The 26,722-nt window shown below is 40.7% G+C and overlaps 2 protein-coding genes across 3 annotated transcripts in view; one reads left to right on the forward strand and one right to left on the reverse strand.

Moving 5' to 3' along the window:
* Nucleotides 1–26,722, forward strand: part of ANO3 (anoctamin 3) — a gene marked incomplete at both ends in the record, with an annotated part of 221,817 nt that overhangs the window by 173,155 nt on the left and 21,940 nt on the right. For both annotated transcript variants that reach the window (XM_084263699.1, XM_084263700.1), the window contains 4 exons: nucleotides 20–141; nucleotides 789–923; nucleotides 6,887–6,983; nucleotides 17,236–17,296. In XM_084263699.1, coding sequence (XP_084119825.1) covers nucleotides 20–141; nucleotides 789–923; nucleotides 6,887–6,983; nucleotides 17,236–17,296 — 415 coding nt within the window. The remainder of the gene's footprint in view (nucleotides 1–19; nucleotides 142–788; nucleotides 924–6,886; nucleotides 6,984–17,235; nucleotides 17,297–26,722) is intronic.
* On the reverse strand, nucleotides 19,719–22,754 carry MUC15 (mucin 15, cell surface associated; the record flags this gene model as incomplete). Its single annotated transcript, XM_084263701.1, is given in 4 exon segments — nucleotides 19,719–19,870; nucleotides 20,718–20,873; nucleotides 22,066–22,130; nucleotides 22,132–22,754. Coding segments are annotated over 4 exon segments (996 nt in total).

Consider the following 26,722-nt stretch of genomic DNA (forward strand, 5'->3'; position numbering starts at 1 on the left):
CTTTCTCTGTGTTTTTCAGGGAAGCCACAAAAGCAGACATCCCATCAAAACCCATGGAGCTCAGAATCACAGACACCTCTTATATGAGCGTTGGGCACGGTGGGGAATGTGGTATAAATACCAACCTCTTGATTTAATCAGGTATTAGAACTTTGAAGAGTAGCTGATTTCTGTGATACAGCCAACTTGGTAACTGTACATTAACCATGCTGTCACATTCCTTGTTCTTATGCTTTCCTGTAAAATTTAGCGCTTCTGTATTATCAGATAAGACTAAAAATATTTAAGTTGCTTCTTTTGGGTGGTCTTTTGTGCAGAGCTGTTAATTTCAAATGGGGCTGCATAAAAGGCTCGTAGATTCAGGTGCTTGGTAATTTGCAGTGTGAAACTTTATCCTGGTTTTGGTTGGGATAAAGTTAATTTTCTTCCTATAATTACATTAGCCAAGGACTTTTCAGTCCAGTAAGAAAGCTGGTGATGCATAAGAAGCTGGGAGGGGATATAGCTGGGTCAGATGATGCAGACTGGCCAAAGAGATATTCCGTTCCATATGGCATTGCTCAGTGTATAAAACTGGGAGGAGTTGGCTGGGGAGGGCAGTGACCTCTGCTTGGGAACTTACTGGGCATCTGTTGGTAGGTGATTAGCAACTGCTTTCTTTTCTGATGCTTTTTTTTTTCCTTGTGTTTTATTCCTCTCTCTTTTTGTTCTTTTCCTTATCATTATGATAGACTGAGGTTACAGTAAGTTTTGCCTTTAAATAATGTATGTGTTTCCTTTTCATGTAGGCGATATTTTGGTGAAAAAATTGGACTGTATTTTGCCTGGTTGGGGTGGTATACTGGAATGCTTATTCCTGCTGCCCTGGTTGGGCTCTTTGTTTTCCTTTATGGATTATTTACAATGGATTACAGCCAAGTAAGGTAAAATCCGATTTAAAAACATTATAGCTGGTTGCAAATTAGGAACTAAGATTATTATTATATTTATAAATGCTTTCCAGATAACAATAATCATGTAAAAGTAACCAAACAAAACAGTGGGATGTGCGCTCAAGTTGTTTCCACTTTGTATGCTTGGTATCGACCTGGATGTGTACCATTGACAGCAAGTGATTTTGCTGCTGTGTCTGCAGTGATTCCTGTTCTGTCTGTAAGGAAAAACAGCTAGTGCTTATCCTAACATCATAGGTACTGCAATGGTTGGCATTCTAGTTAAGGAGTACCCTCTCTTTACCTCCATCTCACCTGTTAACTTCCAGAGTGGAGTACAGTTGCTAAACTTCAGCTGACTTGACTAAGACTTTCTTTTCTCTCAGCATTACCACTGGCAAACCTTGACTCCCACAGATTATTAACTGCATCAGTGATAACTGCAGCCAGGAGACCCAACTTCAGGGAGGTTACAACTACGTGGACATAGTTTACAAGTTCCCAGCTGTTGCGATTTTGATCTGAGAAGGGTTTATGTCGGTACAGAAATAGTGATGAGGGTGGCCAAGTGAAGTGCTGACTGTAGTTTTAGGAACTATTTCAGAGGATGCACCCTTATTACAAAGTTTGCCATTAGGTGTCATCAGACTCAACAGTATTTTTGCTTTTCCAATTGCAACTGTTCCTCCAAACAGTCGGGATGCTTAGGCTGTAAGTATACTTTGAGTCAGATTTCATAGGAAACGTTTCTTGGCCTTTGAGCAGGACTATTTTATGTTGTCTTTGTGGAGTTGTCTTTATTTGCTGTTTAACAGCGAGTTGATAAACTCTGCAGTGGTGTGTAATTAAGGCTTTTTTAGGCTTTCTTTTCTATGGCAAACTCCTGAGAGATTTTACAACTTCAGAAGTGAGTTAAACGCAATTAAATGCCATAGATGCATCAGCCAGGAAACCATGCTAGTCTTTACAAAATTGTTCTCTGTATTAGGGTTATTTGCATGATAAACATCTGTAAAATGCCATGGATCTAATGTGAATTAGAGGATCGGCCTGTTCTTAGAGCACAGGGACTAGGACTGTTGAACTGTAAATCTTGTGTTTAGATGTACAATGGCACAGATTCAACAAGGTGGGAAAAAAGGGCCATAATTTACTACTATCAAGGTATAGCTTAATATCCTAGGCACTCCTTGTGGAAGTGAAATATTTGGCATTGACAGTACCAAAATGAACTTTTTAAATTTTTTTCAAACTGTAAGCTATTATTTGCCATATGCTTCTCCTGAGAGGACTTGGAGATATGACATCCTGCTTGGCTCTTTAAATAGACTCAATTATCTTGCTTGCTGAAGGTTGCAGGGTGTAAATAGCAGGAACACAGAGGCAGGCTAGCTTTCATGTTTTCACATCCTAATTTTTTTCCCTAGACTGCTGTTGGGCAGCTGCAGGCAGAACATGCAGATCTGAGTTCACTCCCTGGTGCCATCCCAAGGTGCCTGTATAATGCTGTGCTGCACAGAGTGCCAAGGTGCCCCCTCAGGGGTTCAGGACTCTATTCCAGAAGCAAAACCCTGAAATTGAGGTAGTCCACCGTATATCAGAGCACTGGAACATACTGCCCAGATTGGTCATGGCGTCTCCTTCTCTGGAGACATTCAAACCCTACCTGGATGTGTTCCTGTGTGATTTAGTCTGGGTGATCGTGCACTGGCAGGGGGGTTGGACTAGATGAGCTTTTGAGGTCCCTTCCAACTCCTAACCTTCTTGGATTCTGCGATAAGCCTTAGGTGCCTCCGAGGAATAGGGTGGAGTAATCTGGATGTGTTAATTCTGGGAAGATGGCCCTGCTTGGCTTTGATGGTGTGAATCTGTACAGCCCCACTGATTAGTTGTGATGCAATACTGTTATAGCAGCGCATTGCTGTGACCAAGTTAGTAAGACCTGCTGTGAGATGTGGGGATTCGTGAACTGAGCTTAACGAATTCAACCCAATTGTGACTGGCCTGATAAAGTGTATGTGGATGTCTTCTGCTTCATCATGTGTACTTAACTAATTCTTAGGGTCAGTGGTGACAGACACCGCTCCTTGCCAATATTTGCAGACTTATCCGGGAAGGGGTTAGTGAGGCAAAGACAGAAACCTCCTACCCAGAGCAGCCAGGAGTCATCCATTAGCAGGCAGGCAGACTGCACCACTTAAATGTTCTTACTCTTGCCATATTCTGGGGCTTTGAGAGTAAATGACTACAGGAACACACAATAAATAAACTGCTAGGTAAACATCCATAACAGTTGTAAAATGCATCATTTGATTTTGAGCAGTGCAGCTACCGCAGTTTGCAGATGCTATGTTCGGCAGCTGTCAGGAAGAAATGGAGTCAAGCAGGTTCTTCTGGCAAAAGCTAGATACAGGAATCCCAGTGGCAATTAGGAATGTAAACCTAGTGTCAGGGCATTATGACAACAACTGCCACACTGCCTCAGATCCAGTATTATTTGATATAATACTACTTCATGTGAAACAGGCTTCACTCCAGTAATGCCTGTTACAAGGAGTCAGTGGATGTTAGATAGTGTCGATTTGCAGTATGCTAAATGCTGCCCAAACCCCCTATTTTTCATCTGCTTTGTATACCACAATATTTGAACTTACTGACTGATGAAAATATTTTTGCAGCAGCATGCTTTCCTCAGCGATGTCACTTCACTGCTCAGATGCTGGGAGCTGCCCTGACACCCCTCTAGCAGCTGCAGGCAGAAAAGGATCATTTTATTCTTTTTCCACTGAGGTCCAGCACAGTTGCAGCAGAGAAAGAATTAGCAAATACATAAGCATACATTGCTATAGAACCAAATGTGGTTTGTAATGCCAGCCATAGTTTTTGTGTAGCAATAATTCGAGGTCTGTACAGGATGATGTCACACCTAAGAACTAGTTTGTCTTGTTTACGACTTGTACGATTGCCTGCCTCTGCTCTGTGCTCAGGATCTGTCCTGATGTGGGGTGGCTCTTTGTGTTTATTTATCTATTAAAATTTATATAGATACATATATCTCAGCCTGTGCTGGGAACCCACATTGGCCGGACACAAGGCCATCAGTCCCTGCACCCTGTGTAAAGCAAGGATGCTCTGTAGAGTTCCTCTGTAGCTGCCATGAGTTGAAAATGGAGCACATTTACTCCCTTTTGTTGGTATTCTTCCTCCTTTCCTAGAGTGAACGCCCCTATAACACTGCCTTTCATTCCTCATCATAGTCTCTCTCTCTCCTGAGTTACACTTTTAGGGAAACAATAACGTCTTATTGAATCATTCAATGATTCATATGTTTAGTATGGGGAGGAGGAAGGTGAAATAAGATGGGAAGACTAAAACCCTGCATACACACCATGGCATCAGGGAGTAGTTGCTATTATAAACAAATATGCATGTATGTCCCCTGTTTTAAAACAGAAGTTTCTCCATTCTGTGAGGTTAGGGACGTTTTTCTTTCCTGCCAAAAAGCAGGTGCAAGTGACAGGCAGTTTTGTAAGCAGGCTGGAATGGAGGATGTTCTTTTACTTGGGTGAGTTTGGAATAAAGCTTGATGATACTCTGGTTGCCAGGAGCCAGCTCTAAGGTCCTCCAGGCTACTGAGATTATAATGACAGCAGCACATTGTGCGATTCAGTTGTGAAACGAGGGTAACGAAGAGGAAAATCTAGGGAGCATCTGTTGAAGAAACACTGTAGTACCTTGCAAAGTATTTGGATTATATTCACAGGGCTCAGGAACAAAACTGTGGAACTTCAACAAGTTATGTGCTGTATCTATTTCCTGTCTTTATGCTCAAGTTAGATGTTGAGCTATTTAATGTTAATTAGACTATATAAAAAAAAATTGGGTGTTTTTAAAGAGGTTGGTTCTGTTGGGTTTGTGCGTACAATCCATTATCACTGTTTGTTGTCAGTCAAACAGAAAGGTCAGGCACGAGCACAGCATGTGCTGTGCAGCATGTGCTGTAGTCAGATTTCAGATATGTAAGTGAGGACACTACAAAGAAGCTTATTTTGCTCTTTTATACTGAAGGTTTGAATTGCAGTAACAGTTAACATAGCACCTGTCATGGACTCTTGTGTAGCAAATGTCACTGCCTTTGCACAGTGGTGCTGAAGCATGGGACCTGTCACTGTCAGTATCATTTTCTGAAACTTCATGTGTTATTAAAGAAACCAAGATTTTAACTCAAGTTTGTATTATTGCCTAACCGTTACACCACATCCTGAAATATGATTTTCTGTGCTCAATAATTTGAATGAAAAGGGGAGCAAGAAAATACTCAGATGCGACACACACATCTCTGCAACTCTGAAACGACAGGCTGTGCCCATTTAGGGCTACGAATATGGTTAAGGGCCTGGAGCATCTCCCCTATGAGGAAAGGCTGAATGTTTATAAATATCTTAAGTATGGGATACAAGGGGAAATGACCAGCCCCTTTTCAGTGGTCTGTGGAGACAGGACAAGGGGCAATGGCCTCAATTTGGAGCACAGGAAGTTCCGCACCAACATGCAGAAGAACTTTTACACAGTGAGGGTGAGGGAGCCCTGGGACAAGCTGCGCAGGGGGGTGTGGAGTCTCCATCTCTGGAGAAATTCCAGACCCATCTGGACACTTATCTGTGCAATATGAGCTAGGGACCCTGCTTTGGAAGGAGGGTTGGACCCAATGGTCTCTCGAGGTCCCTTCCAACCCCTATGATTCTATGATTCTGTGATTCTGGCTTAAGGGTTACTTAGGACAGTTTCTTTGTCGGTTCCATGTTATGTTGTAGGGTTTTAGTGAATTAATCATTCTGGTGTTTTGTGAAGTATGACCAAGGATTACAAAAGTGACACCTGGGCAAACAGAATCTTTTATTTCTATTTACTCTTACATCATTAATAGGTGCATTCATTTGGAAAAAAGCATAATCTTCCCTACAGTATTAGAACTGTAATTCAGCTTTTATGAGAGGGAGAGTGAAAGCACAGTGTTTATTAAAACAGATTTGTAGAGATTTCCTGGCAGTTGTTTATACTACTACTTTTCTAGTGTGTCATAGGATCATTTCAAGCATTTCAACATTGCTAAAGGATAGGGAAATACAACTGCTCTGGTTCTTTGGGAAGCTTACTCACCACAATTAAAATAGGCCTTAAAATTAATTTTTCCACTTCTGTTAATTCTGTTTTGCCTTTGTCAAGGCACTTATGTACTATATTTTGAATGTAAATGGTCCCCAGGAAGGAAGTGACTTCATCTTCCTGAATCTTAGGATCTGTAATCAGTGGAATGTGGCTTGAAGATATTTTTCCCCAAACATAGGATATTAAAGTGGGGTTTTCTGGTTGCTGGGGTTTTTTTATTTTATTAGCCCTATATATAAAATCTTCTTTAAGAAGTAAAAACTCAAAGACTTGGCATTATACTGCCAGAAATCCCTGCCAGTGTGTTTTCACATGTGACTAACTGATCTAAGTAGGCATGAGATCATTCTGTGTAATGGACCTTCAGCTATGTAAACTGGGTTAAGTTGGTTGAAACCAATGTAGTTATACCAGTGACACCCACCCTCTAAACACTTGGTTTCTTCTACATCACTAAGATAATTACGCAGTGAATGGGTTGGCAGGTAGGGACCAGTGCTTTGGTTTTCTCCTTATAATATCTGGGAGACAATGGGATATTCGTGTCTACTGAGAAGTGTACTATGATGCTCAAAAATATTACATACTATTCTAGGGGCCACAGTTTTAACATGACTAATTTGTCTTTTCAAGCCAAACCTTCTCTTTTAATTTATTTTATTGAGCCAATTTTGTGGCATAGGCATACTGTCGATAAATAGAGACCACAAATGGCATCAACTCAGAAAATCTTAAGAATGCTAAAAGCCTTTTTGTAACCTTTACTTTCCTGTCTCATGCTAAAGCAAAGAAATCTGCGAGGCAAATGAAACCATCATGTGCCCTATGTGTGAACGCAATTGCACACTACAGAAACTCAATGAGAGCTGTATCTACGCCAAGGTAATTATGGTTTTACTGCTATCTAGACATTTTTTTGTTTAAAGATCTGCTTTCGTTGTGTAATGGCTGCCCTTTTTTCAGCAAAGACTCCTGCAAAGCATGTTTCTCCTCAGAGGGTGTTTTCAGCCTTTGCAATTTGTGTTAATGGTAAGGGAATGCTCTGCAGCCGATCAGTGGTAATTCTGAAATTTGTTTCACTTTCTGTGAGTGCTTCCTTCCTAAATCCTTACTATTTTCATCGATTTATAAAGCCCCCTTTTCTTGGAACATTTTTACTCCTTTTTCCTATAATTGACTTCTTACTCTATTTCCCTTGCTTGCTTTGTTATTGAATTTCTGCTTCTGAAGGAATTCGCTAGCATAATGTGCCTATGACGTACTTTGCTCTGTTATAAATATATTTAATATAAAATAAATATATTTAATATAAATATAAAATATATTTAATATTAAAATAATATAGAATAAATAATATAAAATAAGAAGGTAATAGAAATAATATAAAAATAATATAAATATATTTAATATAAAAGCATAATTAGACATAGTTACAGGTTTTAGTTGCTTGCATATGTATAATGAAGCTTAAATGAGCTGTTTGCAGCTGAAACATGAAATGTCACTCTCTGTCCTAAGGAACCTGCTTTGGCAGGGGTGTTGGACCTCTCTTGAGATTCCTTCCAACCCCCATGATTCTGTGACTGTGACTCTGATAAACTAATGCAAAGTTTTTAACACAACTAAATATTTTGCTACAAGAAGCTATCCTTCAAACTTAAATAATCACAAGCATATATATGAGCATGCATATATATACGCAGTGTTTTCAAGCAAGCAATTTATTTTAATCTTGGAAAGTTCATAATGCTCAAAAGCAGCCTTGGCATTCTTCTTGGAATTTTTTAGCCCGTAAGACAGATCTTGCTTAGAAGCTTGTACTGATAAAACATGATTGTCTCTGTGCCATGGCCATGAAAGAAGACAGGAACAATGTGAAAAAGAAAGTAATTTTTTTTTTTTTTTTTTTTTAGATTTCAAAATTTGGCATAGGTACAACCAATGTTGAGTTTTACTCAACGTTTCAAATATAATTGCAAAGAAAAATTGTAAAAAGTTCGGCCTTTATAAATGATATTTATATTTAGATGTTATAGATTTATTTTTCTATTTCATAATGCCAAAATAAAAAAAAGGAAAAAGTTGATTTGCAACGGCAGCAACAAAAAACATTGAAAATGTCATACTTAAGGCAAAACCTTATTTTAAATACTGCTGTAACTCTTTGAGTAGAAGATTGTGAAATTCATTGCAACTTTTTTAAACTAATGCTTTCTTTTTAAATGCGTAATGAAAGTAATAGCCTTTTTAATTGAAATAAAATGCAAATCATACAACCCATCCCAGAAAAGTCTCTTTTTAGAAGCGGACAAGTACCTCTTCAGCAGTCTGCTGCAGTTTAACAGGTAATGAATACGTTTGTCATTGTGGCATCCCTTTAACTTTAGATTCTGTTATTTTAACATCTTCGCTTAATAAGGAGCAGGTTTTGTATCTTATTTATATTTACACTGACATCATGTTCTTAAATTATGCAAATTTCATATTTAATGTCGCATTTTAAATAATTCACTGCAGCAGAAAAGATGTGTCAGGCAGTCCTTCCATAGTCAATGTGTTCTTAAACCAGTCTTCTTGAAACATAATCAGGTGACAACCAGGGAAGACCAGCAGTAACCACTCACATTCATCTTCGCAGGCACTCTTGCCTGATGTCTGCAAGTATCATGGAAATTTATGTAATCTTTCAGCTTTTCCTGCCAATGCTTTTGCTCTAGAAAATCAACCTTAGACTGGAACACAGAAAACAAAGAAAAAATTGCCTTTTTTCAGGATTCGTCTGTTCAGGATCTCCTGCAAGTGGGCAGGGGAGATAATTTTCTTTAGGAAGGAATAGGAAAAAGCTCAGTGAGGCTTTTTATAACTCTGAGGTTGTAACTGCAATGCCTCCACTCACTGTGTTGTCTTTGAAGAACAGTTTGCTGCAACTTCGCTCATTACCCTCTTGCTATGAAACATCTGGTTTGCAGCAGGGGTTGTGGTCCTGCTGGGTGCCACTGTGTTGCTCAAGTTGAGTAGCACACACAGAAACGTGTCACCACTTCCAATGTCTCTGCACACAAATTAGCGACTTGAAAGCAGGCTGTAATGTTAGAAAACTACAGTCCAATTTCAAACCAACTGCAGTGCCTTTGTGCTTTCTGAAGCACTGTTAGTAATAGAAATAAAAATAGTATTTGAAAATAAGGCATCAGATCTGCTTTCTGGGAAAAGAAAATGGCATTTTCTGCTTCCTTTCTTGCTCCTGAAAGGGAGCTTGTCAGCATTTCCCTCGAGTTTTGTTGTGGGAACGTAACTTCTCTGTCTTCCTCACATACAATCAAAGAGCTGCTACACCAGAGAAGCTATTCTTGACTCATTCTGGGAACCAGCACCCTTATGGAAGAAAGGTTTTAATCCTTAAAATAACTCCTTGTATACAAGTACATAAACATTGAGTTAACAAGAAAAAGGGAGTTCCTTTAAGTGAAGCTTTTCTCCCCAAATGTGCTTATGTCACAGGATTTGCCTCGCTTCTATAAGGGCAGGTACTCATATTTCATGTTATTAAAGCTGCTGTCAGGGATTCCTTCTTAAATATTTGCTGTTTCCTTTAGAAGAGCCCTTCAGAAAGAACAAACTAATGCCAGAAAAATGTTTTTCAAATGTTTTTTTCTTCCAAGTGTTTTGAAAAGCTGGAAACAAAGTACAAAAGATGGCTTTCTCCTTGTAACTAACTTTTTTCTTTCATCCCCTCCCTCTTGACTCCCATCTCCATTAAAAAATGCTGCTGTGTAGTTAAGTTTGTAATTTAAGAGAAAGGCACACAATACCGGAGGAGTAATCTGACTTGAGGAATGCTCAGGCTGTCATTCTCATCCGCATTCAATAGCTGCTGGGAAGAAGGGCTCTGAAGCAGGAGTCTCCGTTGCTCCTTTCTGCAAGCAGCAACCCCCGAGCATAGATCCACGAGGGCAACCAATCTTAAAGCACCAAAGATCAAAAGGAGAGAGGCAGCGGGTGCACCCATCGGCGGCCATTAGCACCCATCAACAGCCATTGCTCTGCCCAGAGCGGTGACTCATCGGGGGCGGAGCTAGGGGCAATAGCAATTACCCCTCTCCATACAAGAGGGTCCTCTGGGAGCGCTAGCGACCAGGACGTGGCATGTCAGAAGGGCGTGGCACGGCAGTTTGCAGAGCAGTTCGCGCAGGCAGGGCGAGCCCGCCCTTCTGGCTCACAGGGTAAACTGAGCGGACCGGCTAGTGCTCACAGGGTACACTGGTCGAGCCAAGGGATTCCTGTTTTCTCTGTGTTCAGACTGTCGAACCATGGTCTCCACCAGGCAGAGAGGTTCCCCCTACAAATCTGGGGCAACCCCGATGGAGGGCCTGCCTAGAGATGCTGTGGTTCAGGTCTCAGGCTTCAGGGAATGCCAGAGTCTGCAGTTGCCAGAGAAAAGAGGCAAGCACCTAACCTGTGTGAGCTGTGAGCAGGTCGATGATCTGCTTGCTTTGGTAGTAAAACTTAAGGAAGAGAACAAAAGACTGAGAGCAATCAGGAATTATGAGTGAGAGATTGACTGGTGGAGTAGCTCCCTCCCATCCCAAAAAGCTGAGAGTCAGGAAGACACCTCGCACCTGAAGACGGTCTCCTCTCTCTGCCCTAGCCAGGTAAATGGGAGTGACCCAAACCCCGAGGATGCCTGGAAGACAGTCCCAACTCGTCGTCATAGGCACTCCCCCTGCCTACCTTCCTCACTCCCCCAGGTTTCCCTGAGCAACAGGTTCCGGGCCCTGGTAGTTGAGGGGAAGTTATGTGAGGAGATGAATGGAGCCCCTCTGCCTCAGAGAAAGCGGAAGCCTAGAGTGAGGTGACCATCCGCACGCCTCGAGACTGCCTCTGTTAGGCAAGAGAGAAAGGTAGTTGTAGTAGGGGATTCCCTTCTTAGAGGGACAGAAGGCCCTATATGTAGACCAGATCCTACACGCAGGGAGGTGTGTTGCCTCCCTGGAGCCCGAGTCAGGGACATTACCAGAAGGCTACCAGGGCTGGTAAGATCAACTGACTATTTTCCATTACTGATAGTTCAAGCAGGCAGGGACGTGATCACAAAGTGTAGCCTGCAAGCTGTCAAAAGGGGATTCCGGGACCTGGGGCGCTTAGTTGAGGGGGGGGAGCCCAAATAATATTCTCTTCTATCCCCACTTGTGGGAGGAGGGACTCAGAGCAGGACAAGAGAACCCACGAGTTGAATGTGTGGCTGAAAGGCTGGTGCCAGCAGAAGAACTTTGGGTTTTTTGATCAGGGGATGGTGTACACTCTGCTCCTGGCATGATGACTGCTGAGGGGGCTCACCTGTCCCATAAAGGAAAGCGGATCCTTGCCCAGGAGATGGCAGGGCTCATCGATCGAGCTTTACACTAGTTAGGAAGGGGGAAGGGGATACCACGAAGGCTGCTGGGGTTAGGCAAGTACTTTGGGAGTCACAGCGGGAGCTGATGGTGGAAAAAGGTAAATACCAAAAGCACAGTGGTGGACTTGGGGACGTTTTTCCACGTGACAGTAGGGGAAATTCTGTGGGTTGCCCTGATTACTCCTCAGTGGAGCCACTTTTGCCAGTCCCCTGTCAGAAATCTCACTGTGGGCTGTTGAGGGTACCTACATCTGCTGCCCCACTAAAATGCCTTTATACAAATGCACATAGCATGGGGAACAAACAAGAAGAATTAGAGATCTTTGTGCGGTTGCAGGGCCACGATCTCATTGCAATCACAGAGACGTGGTGGGACAACCTGGACGACTGGCATGCTCTCATGGATGGCTACGTGCTTTTTAGGAAAGACAGGCTAGGGAGGAGAGGTGGGGGAGTTGCTCTTTATGTGAGAGAGCACCTAGAATGTATTGAGCTCCACCTGGGGAAGGATGAACCATCCATCAAGTGCTTGTGGGTTAAAATCAAGGGGCAAACTGCTATGTGTGACATTGTTGGGGGAGTGTGCTATAGGTGCCCTGATCAAGAGGAGCAGGTTGATAATGCATTCTATAAGCAGTTAGAAACAGCCTCAAGATCCCGGGCACTGATCCTTATGGGGGACTTCAACTATCCAGATATTTGCTGGGCAAGCAACATGGCCAGTCGTATGCAGTCCAGATAATTTCTGCGGTGTGTTGAAGACAATTTCCTGCTACAGATGGTGCAGAAGCCTACAAGGGGAGGGCGGGTGCTGGACCTTGTTTTCACTAACAAGGATGGGCTCGTTATGGAAGTGAAGGTCGGGGGCAGCTTAGGACAAAGCGACCATAAAATGGTCGAGTTCAAGATCCTGGGTGGAAGAAACAAGCCAAAAAGTAGGATAGCTACCCTGAATTTTGGAAGAGCTAACTTTGATCTCCTCCGCAACTTAATAGGGGCTATCCCGTGGGCTACACTGTTGGAAGGAATGGGAGCCTGGGAGAGCTGGCTATTATTCAAACAGTGCTTCTTCCAAGCACAGGAACAATGCATCCCTTTGAGTAAGAAATCGGGAAGGAGAAGCAGAAGTAAAGAGAGGCAGAGGAAGAGTAAACTCAAAGAGAAGCAGAAGATCTATGAATTGTGGAAAAAGGGTCTGAGCACCTGGGGAAAATACAGGAATGTGGTCAGGGCCTGTAGGGATGCAACTAGGAAGGCTAAAGCCCTCTTGGAAATGAAGCTGGCAAGGGACATAAAGGATAATAAAAAGGGTTTTTTTAGATACGTGAATAGTAAGAGGATGACCAGGGATAATGTAGGACCCTTGCTGAATGAGGAGGGTGTCCTGGTAACGGGGGATGCTGAGAAGGTGGAGATACTGAATGCTGCCTTTGCTTCGGTCTTCACTTCAAAGGCCCCTCGGGACCCACAGATCCTGTATGAAAGTTGGAGTGTTTGGGAAACGGAGAATTTCCCACTGGTTGAGGTAGGGGAGGTCCAGGAGTGGCTCAAAGGGATTAATGCACACAAATCCATGGGCCCTGATGGGTTTCATCCACATGTGCTGAGGGAGCTGGCGGAGGTGATTGCTGAGCCGCTCTCTATCATCTTCAACAGGTCTTGGAGGACAGGAGAAGTGCCTGAAGACTGGAGGATAGCCAATGTCACTCCAGTCTTTAAAAAGGGCAAAAAAGAGGAACCTAGTAACTATAGGCCAGTCAGCCTCACCTCTGTCCCAGGAAAGGTAATGGAACAGCTTGTTCTGGATGCCATCTCCAAGCAATTGGAAGAGAAGAAGGTCATGAGGAGTAGTCAGCATGGATTCACCAAGGGGAAATCATGCTTGACCAATCTCATAGCCTTCTATGATCTCATAACAGGCTGGGTAGATGGAGGGAGAGCAGTGGATGTCATCTACCTTGACTTCAGCAGGGCCTTTGATACTGTCTCCCATGACACCCTGATAGCAAAGCTGAGGAAGCATGGGATAGATGAGTGGACAGTGAGGTGGGTTGAGAATTGGCTGTCGGACCGAGCCCAGAGGGTTGTGATTTGAGGAGCAGAATCTGACTGGAGGCCTGTTACTAGCGGTGTTCCCCAGGGCTCAGTGTTGGGTCCAGTTCTGTTTAATATCTTCATTGACGACCTTGATGAGGGAATAGCATCCACCCTCAGCAAGTACGCCTATGATACAAAGCTGGGAGGAGTGGCTGACACGCAGGAACACTGCGCTGCCATCCAGCGAGACCTGGACAGGCTGGAGAGCTGGGCAGTGAGAAACCAGATGAGGTTCAACAAAGGCAAGTCTAGAGTCTTGCACCTGGGAAGGAACAACCATTTGTATCAGTACAGGCTGGGGGATGACCTGCTGGAGAAGAGCTCAGTGGAGAAGGACCTGGGGGTCCTGGTAGATGACAGGTTGGCTATGAGCCAGCAGTGTGCCCTGGTGGCTAAGAGAGCCAATGGGATCCTGGGGTGCATCCGGAGGAGTATAGCCAGCAGGTCAAAGGAGGTGATCCTCCCCCTCTGCCCTGGTCAGGCCCCACCTGGAGTATTGTGTCCAGTTCTGGGCTCCTTGGATTAAAAAGGACAGGGATCTCCTGGAGAGAGTCCAGAGAAGGGCCACGAGGATGATTAGAGGCCTGGAACATCTCCCCTATGAGGATAGGCTGAGTAAGTTGGGACTCTTCAGCCTTGAGAAGAGAAGACTAAGGGAGGACCTAATTAAAGTTTATAATTATCTTAAGCAGGGGATGCAGGGGGAATCAGCCAGCCCCTTTTCAGTGGTCTGTGGGGATGGGACAAGGGGCAATGGCTGCAAGTTGGAGCATAGGAAGTTCCGCACCAACATGCAGAAGAACTTTTTCACAGTGAGGGTGACAGAGCCCTGGAATAGGCTGCCCAGGGAGGTGGTGGAGTCTCCATCTCTGGAGATATTCAAGACCCGTCTGGACGTCTATCTGAGTGATATGTCCTAGGGAGCCTGCTTTGGCAGGGGGGTTGGACCCGATTATCTCTTGAGGTCCTTTCCAACCCCTACAATTCTATGATTCTATGATTCTATGACTCTTTGAACCACGGGTGATTAGCATGGTGCACTAGCAGTATTTGGGCTGGTCCTCTGCCCAGCAGTCTTGCCCTTGGGCCCATGGCAGGGTGTTGATTCAAGCTTGGTACTGGGACCGTCTTTGTCAGTGACATGAACAGTAGGATCAAGTGCACCCTCGGCAAGTTTGCTGGTGACACCTAGATGTGTGTAAACACCTACACATGGATCAGGGCAATCCTAAGCACAGCTATAGGGTGAGCAAAGAATGACTTGAGAGCAGCTCAACATGAGCCAACAATGTGCGCTTGCAGTCCAGAAAGCCAACCGTGTCCTGGGCAGCATCAAAACCAACATGACCAGCAGGTCTCTCATGAGACCCTGCCTTTAGTGCTGTATCCAACTCTGGCCCAACATAAAACACAGAACTATTGGAGTGACTCCAGAGAAGGCCATGAAGATGATCAGAGGGCTGGAGCAACCTTTAATATGAAGACCGGCTGAAGAGTTGGTCTTGTTCATCCTGGAGAAGAGAAGGCTCTGAGGACACCTTATAGGGGTCTTCCAGTGCCTAAAGGGGCCTACAGAAAATGTGAAGATGGACTTTAGAGATTTAGATTACGTATTAGGAAGAAATTCTTCCCTGTGAAGGTGGTGAGGCACTGAGGCACCCTGTGAGAGTGCCCATAGCAGGGGAGGGTTGGAACTAGATAATCTTTGAGGTCCCTTCCAACCCAAACCATTCTAGGATTCTAGGGTGTATTTGAAGTTCCTGAAGTCTTCTTTGATGATGACAGAATGAGTCAGGTATGCTGACAGACTAACATGAAGTCCTACAGTATTTCACTGCTGCTTACAGACGTCTGGTCAACATGAAGTCTCAACCTACACATTTGAATTCATCAATATCCAATGCCAAATAGGTAATTTAGAACCATTTTAGAACCTTAAAAAAAATAAGTAACTGGCATACAGATGAAATATGTAAGTTTAAATTCTCACAATATTATAATAATTTCACTCATTAAGAAATAAAATAGCAACACTGTTTCTGTTCATCATTTTTTTTCCTCTTTCCTGAGTTAGTTTTCTTAATTTGCATGGCAGAACCAGTAAAGTAATGCCAGCTGTCTCTGGAAGAGTGAAATCTGTCAGTAGGATGAGTTCTTCTTGCAGCAGGCTGCTCTTGAGGGAACAGGTTAGATAACCTGCTCCAGGTGGGTTGTCAGCCTCAGCATCCCCGCACACCTTGCATGCAGAGTATTCCTGCTGGCTGGAGGAACTGCAGATGTAAGAGAAGGTGACAGTACAGCAAAGCTGCTCTTGGTTACTTGCTCCATTCCATTGCATGAGGATGGCCTTCTTTTAATGAGAAAAGGTTAAAAATTGGTCCTTAAATCATCAACAGAGTCAGCACCATTGAAAGTAAAGTCTTTTCAGGAATTTTGTATTTCAAGACATTCTGTTTGTTTTTCAAAGAGTGGAAAAATCTCCTAAATTTTCTGGATGGTTTAAGACAGTACATATCAAAGCCATTCATTTGCATCACTTTTTCATGTCTTTTTCCTCTTTTTTCAGACCCTGTTTTTAATATATGCCTGTTGATGATAAGTTGGTTTGTTCTATTATCTTAGTCATGTGTGCCTTCTTTTTTTCAAAACAGGAATTTGAAGCCTGTGCTTTGCTTACCAAAGCTCAGAAACTTCTTAATCTGCCTTTCATTATCAGAAATGTAGGACTGTTACCCCTTGATAAATTCCATTGCTGTAAATTGGAAACCATCAGTCTGTTCAAATTTCTGCTTCCTAAATACTGTTTTATATTATGGATGGAATATAAGAAGTTCTGGATTTTTTATAATATGAATTGTGATGTTTTTGTTATGAGACATTGAATGCATCCACTCAAATGCTTAGGGTGATCTGTAGACATGCAAAAATTTGTTAGTACTTACTTTCTATTGATAAGCCTTGGACTTTGCAGCAGAATATCATCCAAAAATAAACCTTACAGCAGACAGTAAGATAAGGGATCAGTCCAACAGAAAGGAGAGCATTCATGAAGTGCACAATTTAGAATTAAGTTTTGAATTCAAAGTGTGTTTAATGTTTGTGGGAGTTTAGAGGCACTAGCTTATGAAGCATAGTATGTCAGCAATTTCAGAGGCTGAGATGCCAGAATAGAAATGGATATATACAATTCTTACCTGCAAAGAAATTACAAGAACAGCTTGGGAAAAGAAGAAAACGGTATCAAAATAGAAATTAACTAAGTAATAAGGAAAAGCAGAAAGACTGAAGTTATTTAAGCTTAAAAAAACCTTAAAATAGTAAATGTTGAAATGAAATTTGACCCAGCTTTGACCCAGCATATGAGTAGAGCTTTGGAGGAATTTCTAGCCAGTTTGGACATGGACAGAGCAGCTCTCGATGTCTGTGAAACATACTGGAGGTGCATGAAGTTCCAGTCTGGAAATCCAGAGTTCAGGTTACACACTGAAAGGCGAATCTTAGGAGAAACGTGCAGAAGGACTTCGCATTAGAATGCTTAGCTTCCAGTTTCTGCTGCCGGTGATGGACTAACGCTGGGATTCTTTGGGGCAACAGAGGAGGTGGTAAAATTATTTGTTGCTGATGTATTTCCTTTCTATTCAGGTTACACATTTGTTTGATAACGGAGGGACTGTTTTCTTCGCTATTTTCATGGCAATTTGGGGTAAGTATGTTTTTATTTGGTTTGTATTTTTTAGGTTTTTTGTATTTGATGCTTTTATGTGATTACTGGGTAAAGGGAGATTATAGCTCTTGATAAAATTTAAAGAAGGATTATGATTTTGTCACACAAACTTTTTTTTCACCTGTTTTCATCAAATTCAATTTCTGTGTTAGTTGGTGGTGAAAATAATACCTTTTATCGTTAATGTAATGACTGTCTTTAGTGTCTATAAGCCTGAATTGTGCAGGCAGATATCTTTTTAGACGCAAGCATGTAGGTTACTTTAGTGATCTGAAATCAATATAAAAATTCCGTCTTGTACAGAACTCTTATAGGCTAAATGAGACTGTATTTGTAGAAGCTAATTAAAGGGAAAGACTTGTTATTAAGTGCTTACAGCAGTTTAAGTATTTGTATTTAGATTAACAGTCTGAATATTTCATTATGTTCACTCTGAGAAAGTAACACCAATTTGCATACGAACAACTGCCTGAATTCAAGACAGTTTCACAATTTGGGAGCCAAATGGCACACAACAGCTTTATTTGTGTAATATGCATGAAGAAGCACTAATGATTCTGACTTAAAAGTGAAGGATGAACAAATGTAACAATTTTTTAGATGCTGGCCTGATAAAAACAAACAAACAAACAAAACCCCAAAAAAACCCTAAAAATAACTGGAAAAGATCAAAAACCAAAATATACACAAAAATAATAATTAGGTTGTAAGAATTAACACAGTATAAATATAACTGAAAGCTACACTTTGCTTGCCTCGGTGATATTTTTTCATTGGATCCCAATCTTGCTGTTGCAGCCTTGCAGTTACTAATAATTAGTTTAATAAATTCCTCAAATGCATTGCTCTGAAGTATATGGTTACTTCTGTAGACAAAGTTGGTAATTTCTTAATATTTCTTCATCTCTGTCTTCATGTTCTCCATAGAGAGGGCTCTTTTCATGTTCAGATGAGGCCAAGGTTCAAGTGTAAGGAGGAAATTTGCTTATATGATACTGCTTTACCATAATCAGGAAAGATGGCATGATATCTGCTAAAGAAGATGAAAGCTGAACATTACGTTTTTCTTCATTTCAAGTAGCAGAGTGGTACTCTCACCTAGAAGAGGTGACTGTGCCTCAGATTTTCAGTCTGCTATCCAACGTGGTGTATGGTGTTACAAACTAGTTGCTGGATTTGATGCGAGGCATGCTGATTTCATGACCAACCCCTGTAGGAATTGCATCACTGCACATAGGCACTCAGTTCTTTGATCTTTTAAATACTTTGAAATAAATACCTATTTGTTCATCTGTAAGTGTGACTGCCATTGTTTCTGGTGTATGCATGCAATTTACCCATTGAATGAACCCTCATCACAACACTCACAGTCAGTTAGTGAGATAACTCCATTCACCTGATCCACAGTCTCCACACGAAATAAGGCATTTTAAGGGCATATTAACAAGCATGTATCCCATGTGAGTAGTTACTTTCTTTACACTTAATTTTGTTTATTCTATTTCCACATCTTTTTCACGTTCTTACTTTGTATTTAGACATTTCTGATAATTGCAAACGGATGAACTATGCCATTATTTGCATTGTACTGCTATCATTTGATTCTTTAGCTGGACAAAATAGGAGTGTGCTTTTTAGGTTATCTATATACATGACAGAGAGAATTCATTTACTTTCATGTTACAGTAGGTATTTCTTCTACCTGGCCTATACCAAAACCTTTGACATCTTTGCTACAGAACTAACCTGCCATGCAAACAACAGAGGAATAGAAGCTTGTCATCTTTTTGTCTCTTCAATAGTGATTTTAAATCTGTGTCTTCATAGTCAAAGGTTAAATGCCTGTGTTATTCAGTAGTTCCACTCTCCCCAGCAACCTTCAACCTCTGAGTAATCCAATTAAATCTAATTCTTTTTGTCATATTCGCTGAGGAAAGTAAAAATATAGAGTGGGGAAAATAATGCCCCAAATCATTTATCAGACAGGAATTCTATTTGGACAGAACAGTTTCACTTCAGTGTAGTTAAACTTGGGATTCTTTTTTTTTAAATTGATGCTAAAATTATCATTGCAACCCAAGTAGCATTTTTCTTTAGTATAATGTCTACATTCTCGACCAAAGATTCACACAACAGAATTTGACCTGGGTGCTATTTGTCTATATCATGCCTAAGAAAGCAAGTTTTTCAAGGAAAACCATGTCAGTCATTTAATTAGAACACAGAAGAGTGTTGCTCTGCTACTGAGCCTTGCCTGCTGCCCCTTGGTGTATCTTGGGGTTTTCCCCTTGCTTTACAAAACACTGTTTGCACAGTGGTGGCTGTAAGGTATCGGCTACCCAGTCGTTTTGGAAGAAAGGAAAACACAGATAAAAACTGCGAGTGGAGGCTGAAATAAACATCACGGTGAAGGGTGGGATGGTGCTATGTCAGCCATAGGAATGGCATCAGATGGGCACCCTGCATTGTCTTCCTCTACTGTGCTGCTTTTGTCATCTGACATGCATCTGCAACTTGTACTGTATGGTCCAAGAGAGTTGTCTAAATGGAGAACTGAAAGGATAATGTGATTATTTTTTATGTATTGCTTGAAATATCCTTATCCTCATACACTGGGTATCTTACGGTTCAGTTCAGCAGACTCTCACAGCTAAATCTGGTTAACCACTTTCTCACATATGGGAGAGCAAAAGATGAAGTCCCTGTTTTGCGACCTTCTGAAGGTAACACATGTCCTCCCAGTAACAGGTGTTCAGCACTACATGGGTGGTCAGCTTTCAAAGCTAGTTCCTAATCTGACATTCTGGCAGCTTTCAGCTCTTGCATTTAAGCCAGAAAGGGCGTATTGCCAGAGTTTTATTTTGATTTTATTTTATATGAGGGAAAAAAAAAAAAGTGTGTTTAGCCTCCCAGTGTTTGTTTAAACATTTGAAAATGAAGTCCAGGAACATGATACAAATGTTTGGAGACACTGTGATTACACTTCAATACAAGTTTTATACATATTCATGGAGAAGACAAAAGCAATCTTTTTCTAAAGCTCTTAGAAATAATTTTAATCCTAAAAATAGATATATCTTTATCCCTCATTCTCTAACTGAAGTTCAGTGAGTAAAGGCACCTACCTTTCAGTTATAGTTTGGGAGAGCTTTTGAGTTGTAGTTTTGAGCTCTCCCGCAATTCTTTGAACAGGTTCATTGATACTAGGTATGATAGTACTGATATTTTGGAGATTAAAAAAATAAAGGAAGAGACATAGAGTTAAGGAGAAAATTGGTTAAGCTAAAAGTTAAAAATAATCAAGTACTGTCAGTTGAAAAATAGCTTGACTGGAGTGGATGATATAATTGTTACTAATTCAGTAAGACCAGGCTACAGAAACACCTAAGCTATTCCTTACCTGGGTCATTCCTTGTATTGTCATAAAGCCGCCTGTGGGAAAATGACTCAGACCTTTTCTTACAACATATAAAATATCCAATCAGACCAATTAGTACAGATCCCGAAACAGCTCCTACAGTGACACCAACTATTACTCCTCTTTCATTGGTTTTGTCTAGGAGAGAAAGAAAAAGAAGAGGTAGTTGAATGATACATCTGCAAGATCAGACCCTTCACTCTCGCTTTATAGCAGTCGAGGGCTTTGGGGAGTGAGACTTTTCACCAACGATCTGAAACACTTTGCAGGGTATGACTGAACCAGCTCTGCAGAAACTCTCTGCCTTTGTAAAAGAAAATAGACATCTCCATCCTGACTTTCAGGGGAATAACTAGGGTTAAAAAAAAAGGGGGGGGGGGCTAAATGAATTTTTAGTTAAATAAAAAGATTCCAGGTTTAATTACAGAATAGGCCTCTATCCTTTTATTTTAATAAATAAGCAGTAATCACTCTTTGCAAATATTTGTAAGTATTAAAGCCAGGCAATTACAGCCTCTGATTTCAAGTGATTAAGTTTTAGAGTACCGTGTTTTGAGTATGCAAGGTGAGAGCTCCACCAATGCTTTCTACAACTGCTCATTTAGCAGAATAACTGTGTTCTCCAGATTTCATAAAACTTTTCTTCAAAGTATTCTGCTTTTCTTGGAATTGAATTTTCTCCCCTATCCCCCCTTCCTTTCCAGTGGTGTTATCTAGAAATTGGGTACATGGTAATTACTAGAACTCTGATGAGAAACATGAAACTCTGATGCTCCGTAATTTCTTAGTATAAACTACTTTACTCACTATGATGGATATGTCTTTCAGTGCTTTGTTAAAAGCTTGAAAGCTAATTAATGGCAAAAAATTACTGTCTTCTAATCTTTCCTTTTCTTTTCCTGAAGACCTGATTCAGAGCAGCAGGATAGAAGTCCCCTGACAGTTTTATGCTCCATTGTTTTCCCACGCATACTCAACTTCATAATTAAATGCACAATGATGAATTCCTTTGAAAGTATTTATAACAAGTCATCTTTGGTCACAAAAGTTTCTGAACTTAAATAAATTGATGTGTTACCCATTTTAAATGTTACTACTATAGATCTACTGTGAAGGTTCCCTCCAGTTGTCATTAGGTTCTTCCACTCCTAAAGTGTTAAACAAGTCAACAGCAAATAATTTTGAAAGCTATTTTTTATTTTGGATGAGTTTAATTTTGGTCATTGCTAAGTCACTTATTAATTCACGTCTTATAAAGCCTCAGAGAAAAAAGGTCTTATTTCAGCATTATGATTTTATTAAGCCAGTTGGACTTTAGGTAGATACTTACCTTCACTAGCATCTTTTGGATTAGAAGATGACGTAGAAGGGTTGCTGAAATTAGGATTCAGCTCTTGTCTGCGAAATGGGGTTCAGTTTTGGTGTCGGACTGTCCTGCTTCACCGTGGATGATGTCAGAGTGATACCGGTGGGGAACAACGTGGTGGCATTGACTGTAATGTTATTACTGGGGAGCACAGGAGGCAAAAGGGTGCTATAGGTGCGTGGGGAGTTACTTGGTGTCTCCATAGAAGTAGAAGTAGCTGCGGCACTTTTGGTCATTCCAGAAAAGTCACCCGTATTTGAAAGTGTCACAGAAGACATTTGGCTTCTGTTGAAGTTTGTGACGGAGTTATTTATTACATCTTTTGATAACATAGTGACATTTGGGGATAAAGTGGTGCCATCAGTGGACTTCAGGGTTGTGCTATTTGGCTGGCTGCTCATTTCTCTTGTTTTTGCTACATTTGCTTCGGCATTGGCAGTTGGTGCAGCATGGCTGATGGTGGAAGCATTTCTGGCAGTAGTCACAGGCAGAACAAACCTCTGTGAAGATGGCTGCACTGTAGACAGATTGTTGTCTGTAACTGAGCTACTTCCATGATTTGTTACGTTTACTCTTCTCCCCTCAGTGTTGTTTTCTATCCATTGCAGCCTTACATGCAGAAAAATGAAAAACATTCCACAGGAGGGTTGCATGTTGTTGGCTTCAGAGTTTGTTTGGTTATCTAGAGAACCTGCAAGATAATCACTTTTGTCTATTATTTTATTTTTCAAAATAAAGCTAATCAGTTAAGACCCAAGTAAGCTGGTAAAAAAAAAAAAAAAAAGGAAAAAATACCCAAGTGTTATAATTAAGTAGTTTACCACATGTTGATGCTGAAAACTTTATGTTACTGGGTGTTAATGATGTAACAAATGACCTAATACAATACTGTTTATCAACAAAAGCTTTCTGTGCAAGTAAATTCTATGCTTCTAGAAACATGCCTCATACTCACAGGGGGATAATTCAACACTGCTTTGTTACAGAATGAGGTAATGATTTATACTTGGATGTCATGCTCAAGACAATGTCTTCTGGGCAGGCAGCAACTCCAAGAGTGTGCTAAAGAGTTATGCTCCATTGTGAAGAAATAGAATGGTTACAATTAGCCCTGAGAGTTGAGGATAGTGTTCTGGGACCTTGAGCAATAAGTATCATATGAATTCTGCTAGAAGCAAATAGAAAACTAAATCTTTCTAGGGATTATGGATGATACTGAATTCTTGTGGAAACTTCTTTTCCTATAGGAAACTGGAAGCTGTATATTATGCAATAATTTTTCAAATGTTAGATTGAGAAGGATGAGAAAAACTCATCTTGAAGTCACTTGACTGTAGCAGGTATGCTCTTCAGTATATTCTTTGGGGTTTGTCAGCATGTATGTTTTTTCTAAGTATGAGACAGGTTGCGATCATGCAGTTTTTAACTCCGACTCGTAACCTCTTATGTGACAGCACAAGAAAGAGCACAGGTGAGTTACAGCTTCAGCATCAATAGTTAGGTGTCTGTGTAGATAGGTACTATATCATCTGAAGAAAGGAAATCTACACCTGGGAAAAGCAACTGTTTTTTTCAGATTTAGTCTCCCTTCCTACTGTCTTGTGCTTTTTCCTCTGGGTGTCTTCTTTCATTTTTTGGGAGGAAGGAGTGGGAGAGGTGTTTTGGGGTTGGAGGGGTAGTTTGGTTTGATTTTTCTTTTAATTTAATTGTACATTTTTCCCATGTTAGCTTTGTACATAACACTGTCAGAGCAATGGAAAGTGTATCTACAGGAAGAGTAGATAGCAATCAGCTACCAATAATGTTATATCACTTGGTAGATGATAAATAAATATATTGATGTATCTTATTTGGGCTCTGTTCTTACTTCTTTTGTTCTTAAATGTTTTCGGAGTTTAGTGGTTAGAAGATGGTACTGTTACCTTTAACATGTATTTATAAAATGTCATTTAATCTGCTTATTAACATATGTGTGACTTACAGTGCATATTTCCAAGGTTGAGGTGTGTTATCTGGCAGGCAGGACCTATGCTAGGACAACATTTGTAACATTTCACAAAAACTACATGAGAAAACTTCTGCTTTTTCCTATGGGTGTTTTCTTTCATCTTTTGAGAGGAAGGAGTGGGAGAGGTGTTTTGGGATTGGAGGGGTGGTTTGGTCAAGCCAAGGGTAACCACTCTGACCCCAAACAAGAAAGCCAAAGAAAGCTCTTTTGGAGTGAAATTATCGGTTCTAATTATGATTACAGTTTGAACCATGAGATGGTGTGCAATCTGACTATTAGATTTTGATTTGTTAGAACCAGCAACTTCAAAATAGTGAGGAAAAAGAGCCCAACTGTTTTACAGAGTTTTCTAACATGTTCTGTTTTAACAGTAACATTCAGTGGCATGGTCTTTCTTTCCATATTAGTGATCAAATGGATTTGGTAAAAATGCTTATTATCCCTTCACTGTAACTAAACTCTGTAGGGAAATTACTCTCGATTCCTTTTAACTGTAATTGAAAATTTGCAAAGCAGTGTACAAGGTGCTCCCTGTCCTTGCTGAACTTTTTTCTTTTTCTGACTGGCATACTTTTGTAATCTTCTTGGGGGTACCGTAGAGAAGAAACCTCATTGCTCTGAAGGTTGTGTCCATAGTTCTCAGGCTGTGATGAACTATTTCCTGGAAATACTTTTATGTGCAGTAACTCTTCTTTCTCTAATGCAACATTAATATTCATACAGTTTAGAAAAACACTGAGGTTCTTCAAAGATACTTGTTGCTTCTTGAGCTTAAAATGCAAGTAGTGTTATTGCAGTAGAACACCTGTGCTATAGATTAGCCAAAACTTGCAGAAGAGCCCAAACTTTACGTTAGCTTTACAGTGTTTGAGGATGCTATGAATAGATTATTGGGGTGGGGGGAAAGTCAGTGAAATTCTGTGCGGTAAGCATAGCTTGAAGTGAGTAGAAACAACATCAATATGGAATTAGGCTGCAGTTCAGTTGCCTAATTTAGCTTTACCATCTTTTATCATGATGAATGGGGTTTTTTACATAGGATGGTCACTACCCTGTTTGCAGTGGTTTGCACTGTGAATTCATTTCTGTGCTGGTAGAGTCAAATTTCAAATGAGACCTATGATAGCTGCCTAGAAAAAAATCCAGCTCCAAAAAAAAGGAAGGCCAAAATTTCTTCTTTGGTGTATGGCTGCATGAAGAGACATACTGGCCCCTACTTGAGTTCAGAAAGAGGTGCATTTCCTGTAAAAATGGCCCTCCAGTATGAATTCGAGTATAATACACTGCTTGTGTCTCTAATGGAAAACATGTAGCCCAGTTGCAAGAGATCTGTAAAGGTTCTGAGGATTCAATACCCACTCTTCACACATCCCTGGAGGGGTTTACTCTGAACTGGCCACAATCTCTTCCCTTTGTTAAGCTTCTTCTGGAGCACATGGCTTAGTATACTGGCTGGAAGTCTCTGTGGTGTAAACCAAAGGGCATTGGATGGAGATGAGCAAGAGTGTTGCTGTGAAAGCACACTACTGATGTGGGTCAAAATTCCAATATAGGCATAGGCATGTTGAGGAGGCTGTGGTTGTTTTTTACAGACTTCACTATTTTGGAAAAAATAATACAAAAATCCTTTTCATTCCATTATTAATAAAGATTAAAGATGCTTTGCAACAGAAGGTATTCAGTATGAATCTAGTAGTGTACATCACTGTGCATCATCAGCACACCTACACTTTGGGTGAAGCCCTGGTGCCTTTCAGATTGACCTCCCCTGAGTCTGTAGACTTCTCCATGCAGGTTGCATTAATAATACATCTGGCTTTCTGTTTTTCCTTAAACTTCCCAGATTTGAGCTGAATATTTCTGTAGCACAGAAAAAAATGTCCTAATGAATTCTGATTTTCATGTAAGTATGTACCCAGTGGTATATTAAGCATGTAAAAATAGATTTAGGGATAATAAAGTAATTGCAGTATGTATTTCACAAAACCCAGCACCAGCCAGTGATAAGTTTAATGTCTGCAAACCTCTGCAACTTTCAAGAAAATAGTAATAATTTCAACATTCTTATGGTAGATAATACAATCTTCAGAACTGTAAATTCGAAAGACATTCTTTTGCATGTCAATAAATTGAACCTTGTACTGTTTCCCTCCCTTGTAGTAGTGATTAGAAAGTACTTTATGTAGTAAACAGTGACATGATGAGCAAATTATTAATGGTGCGTCTTTGTTTCTTGCAGTCTGGAGTAATGTGTTCATAGTTGCAGAGCCTTCGTACTCAATGTGCTTTTTAAGCCTCCTAAAGCAGATTATTTTTCCTTTGCATCAGTGATCAGAAAATATATGAAACACATAAAGCAAGATTTAGAGAGTTTATCCTCTAGAATTCAGAAAGAAATAATAGCAAATGATGGTGCCGAAAACTTACTGGATTTTTTGTTCCTGTGGCTCTTTGCTCTAAAGGTCAGATTGCTTTCCAAAGATGAGATGCTTTAAATTTAAATGACCAATGAATATTAAATTTTCAAGCTAAATGTATTTTATTTTTTTATACTGAGAAAATAATTTGTTTGTAGGGAATTATAAAAAGGAATTTAAATATTAATTGTATTTC

The sequence above is a fragment of the Gallinula chloropus genome, assembly GCF_964237585.1.
Source record: "Gallinula chloropus genome assembly, chromosome: 4".
Lineage (NCBI taxonomy): Eukaryota > Metazoa > Chordata > Aves > Gruiformes > Rallidae > Gallinula > Gallinula chloropus.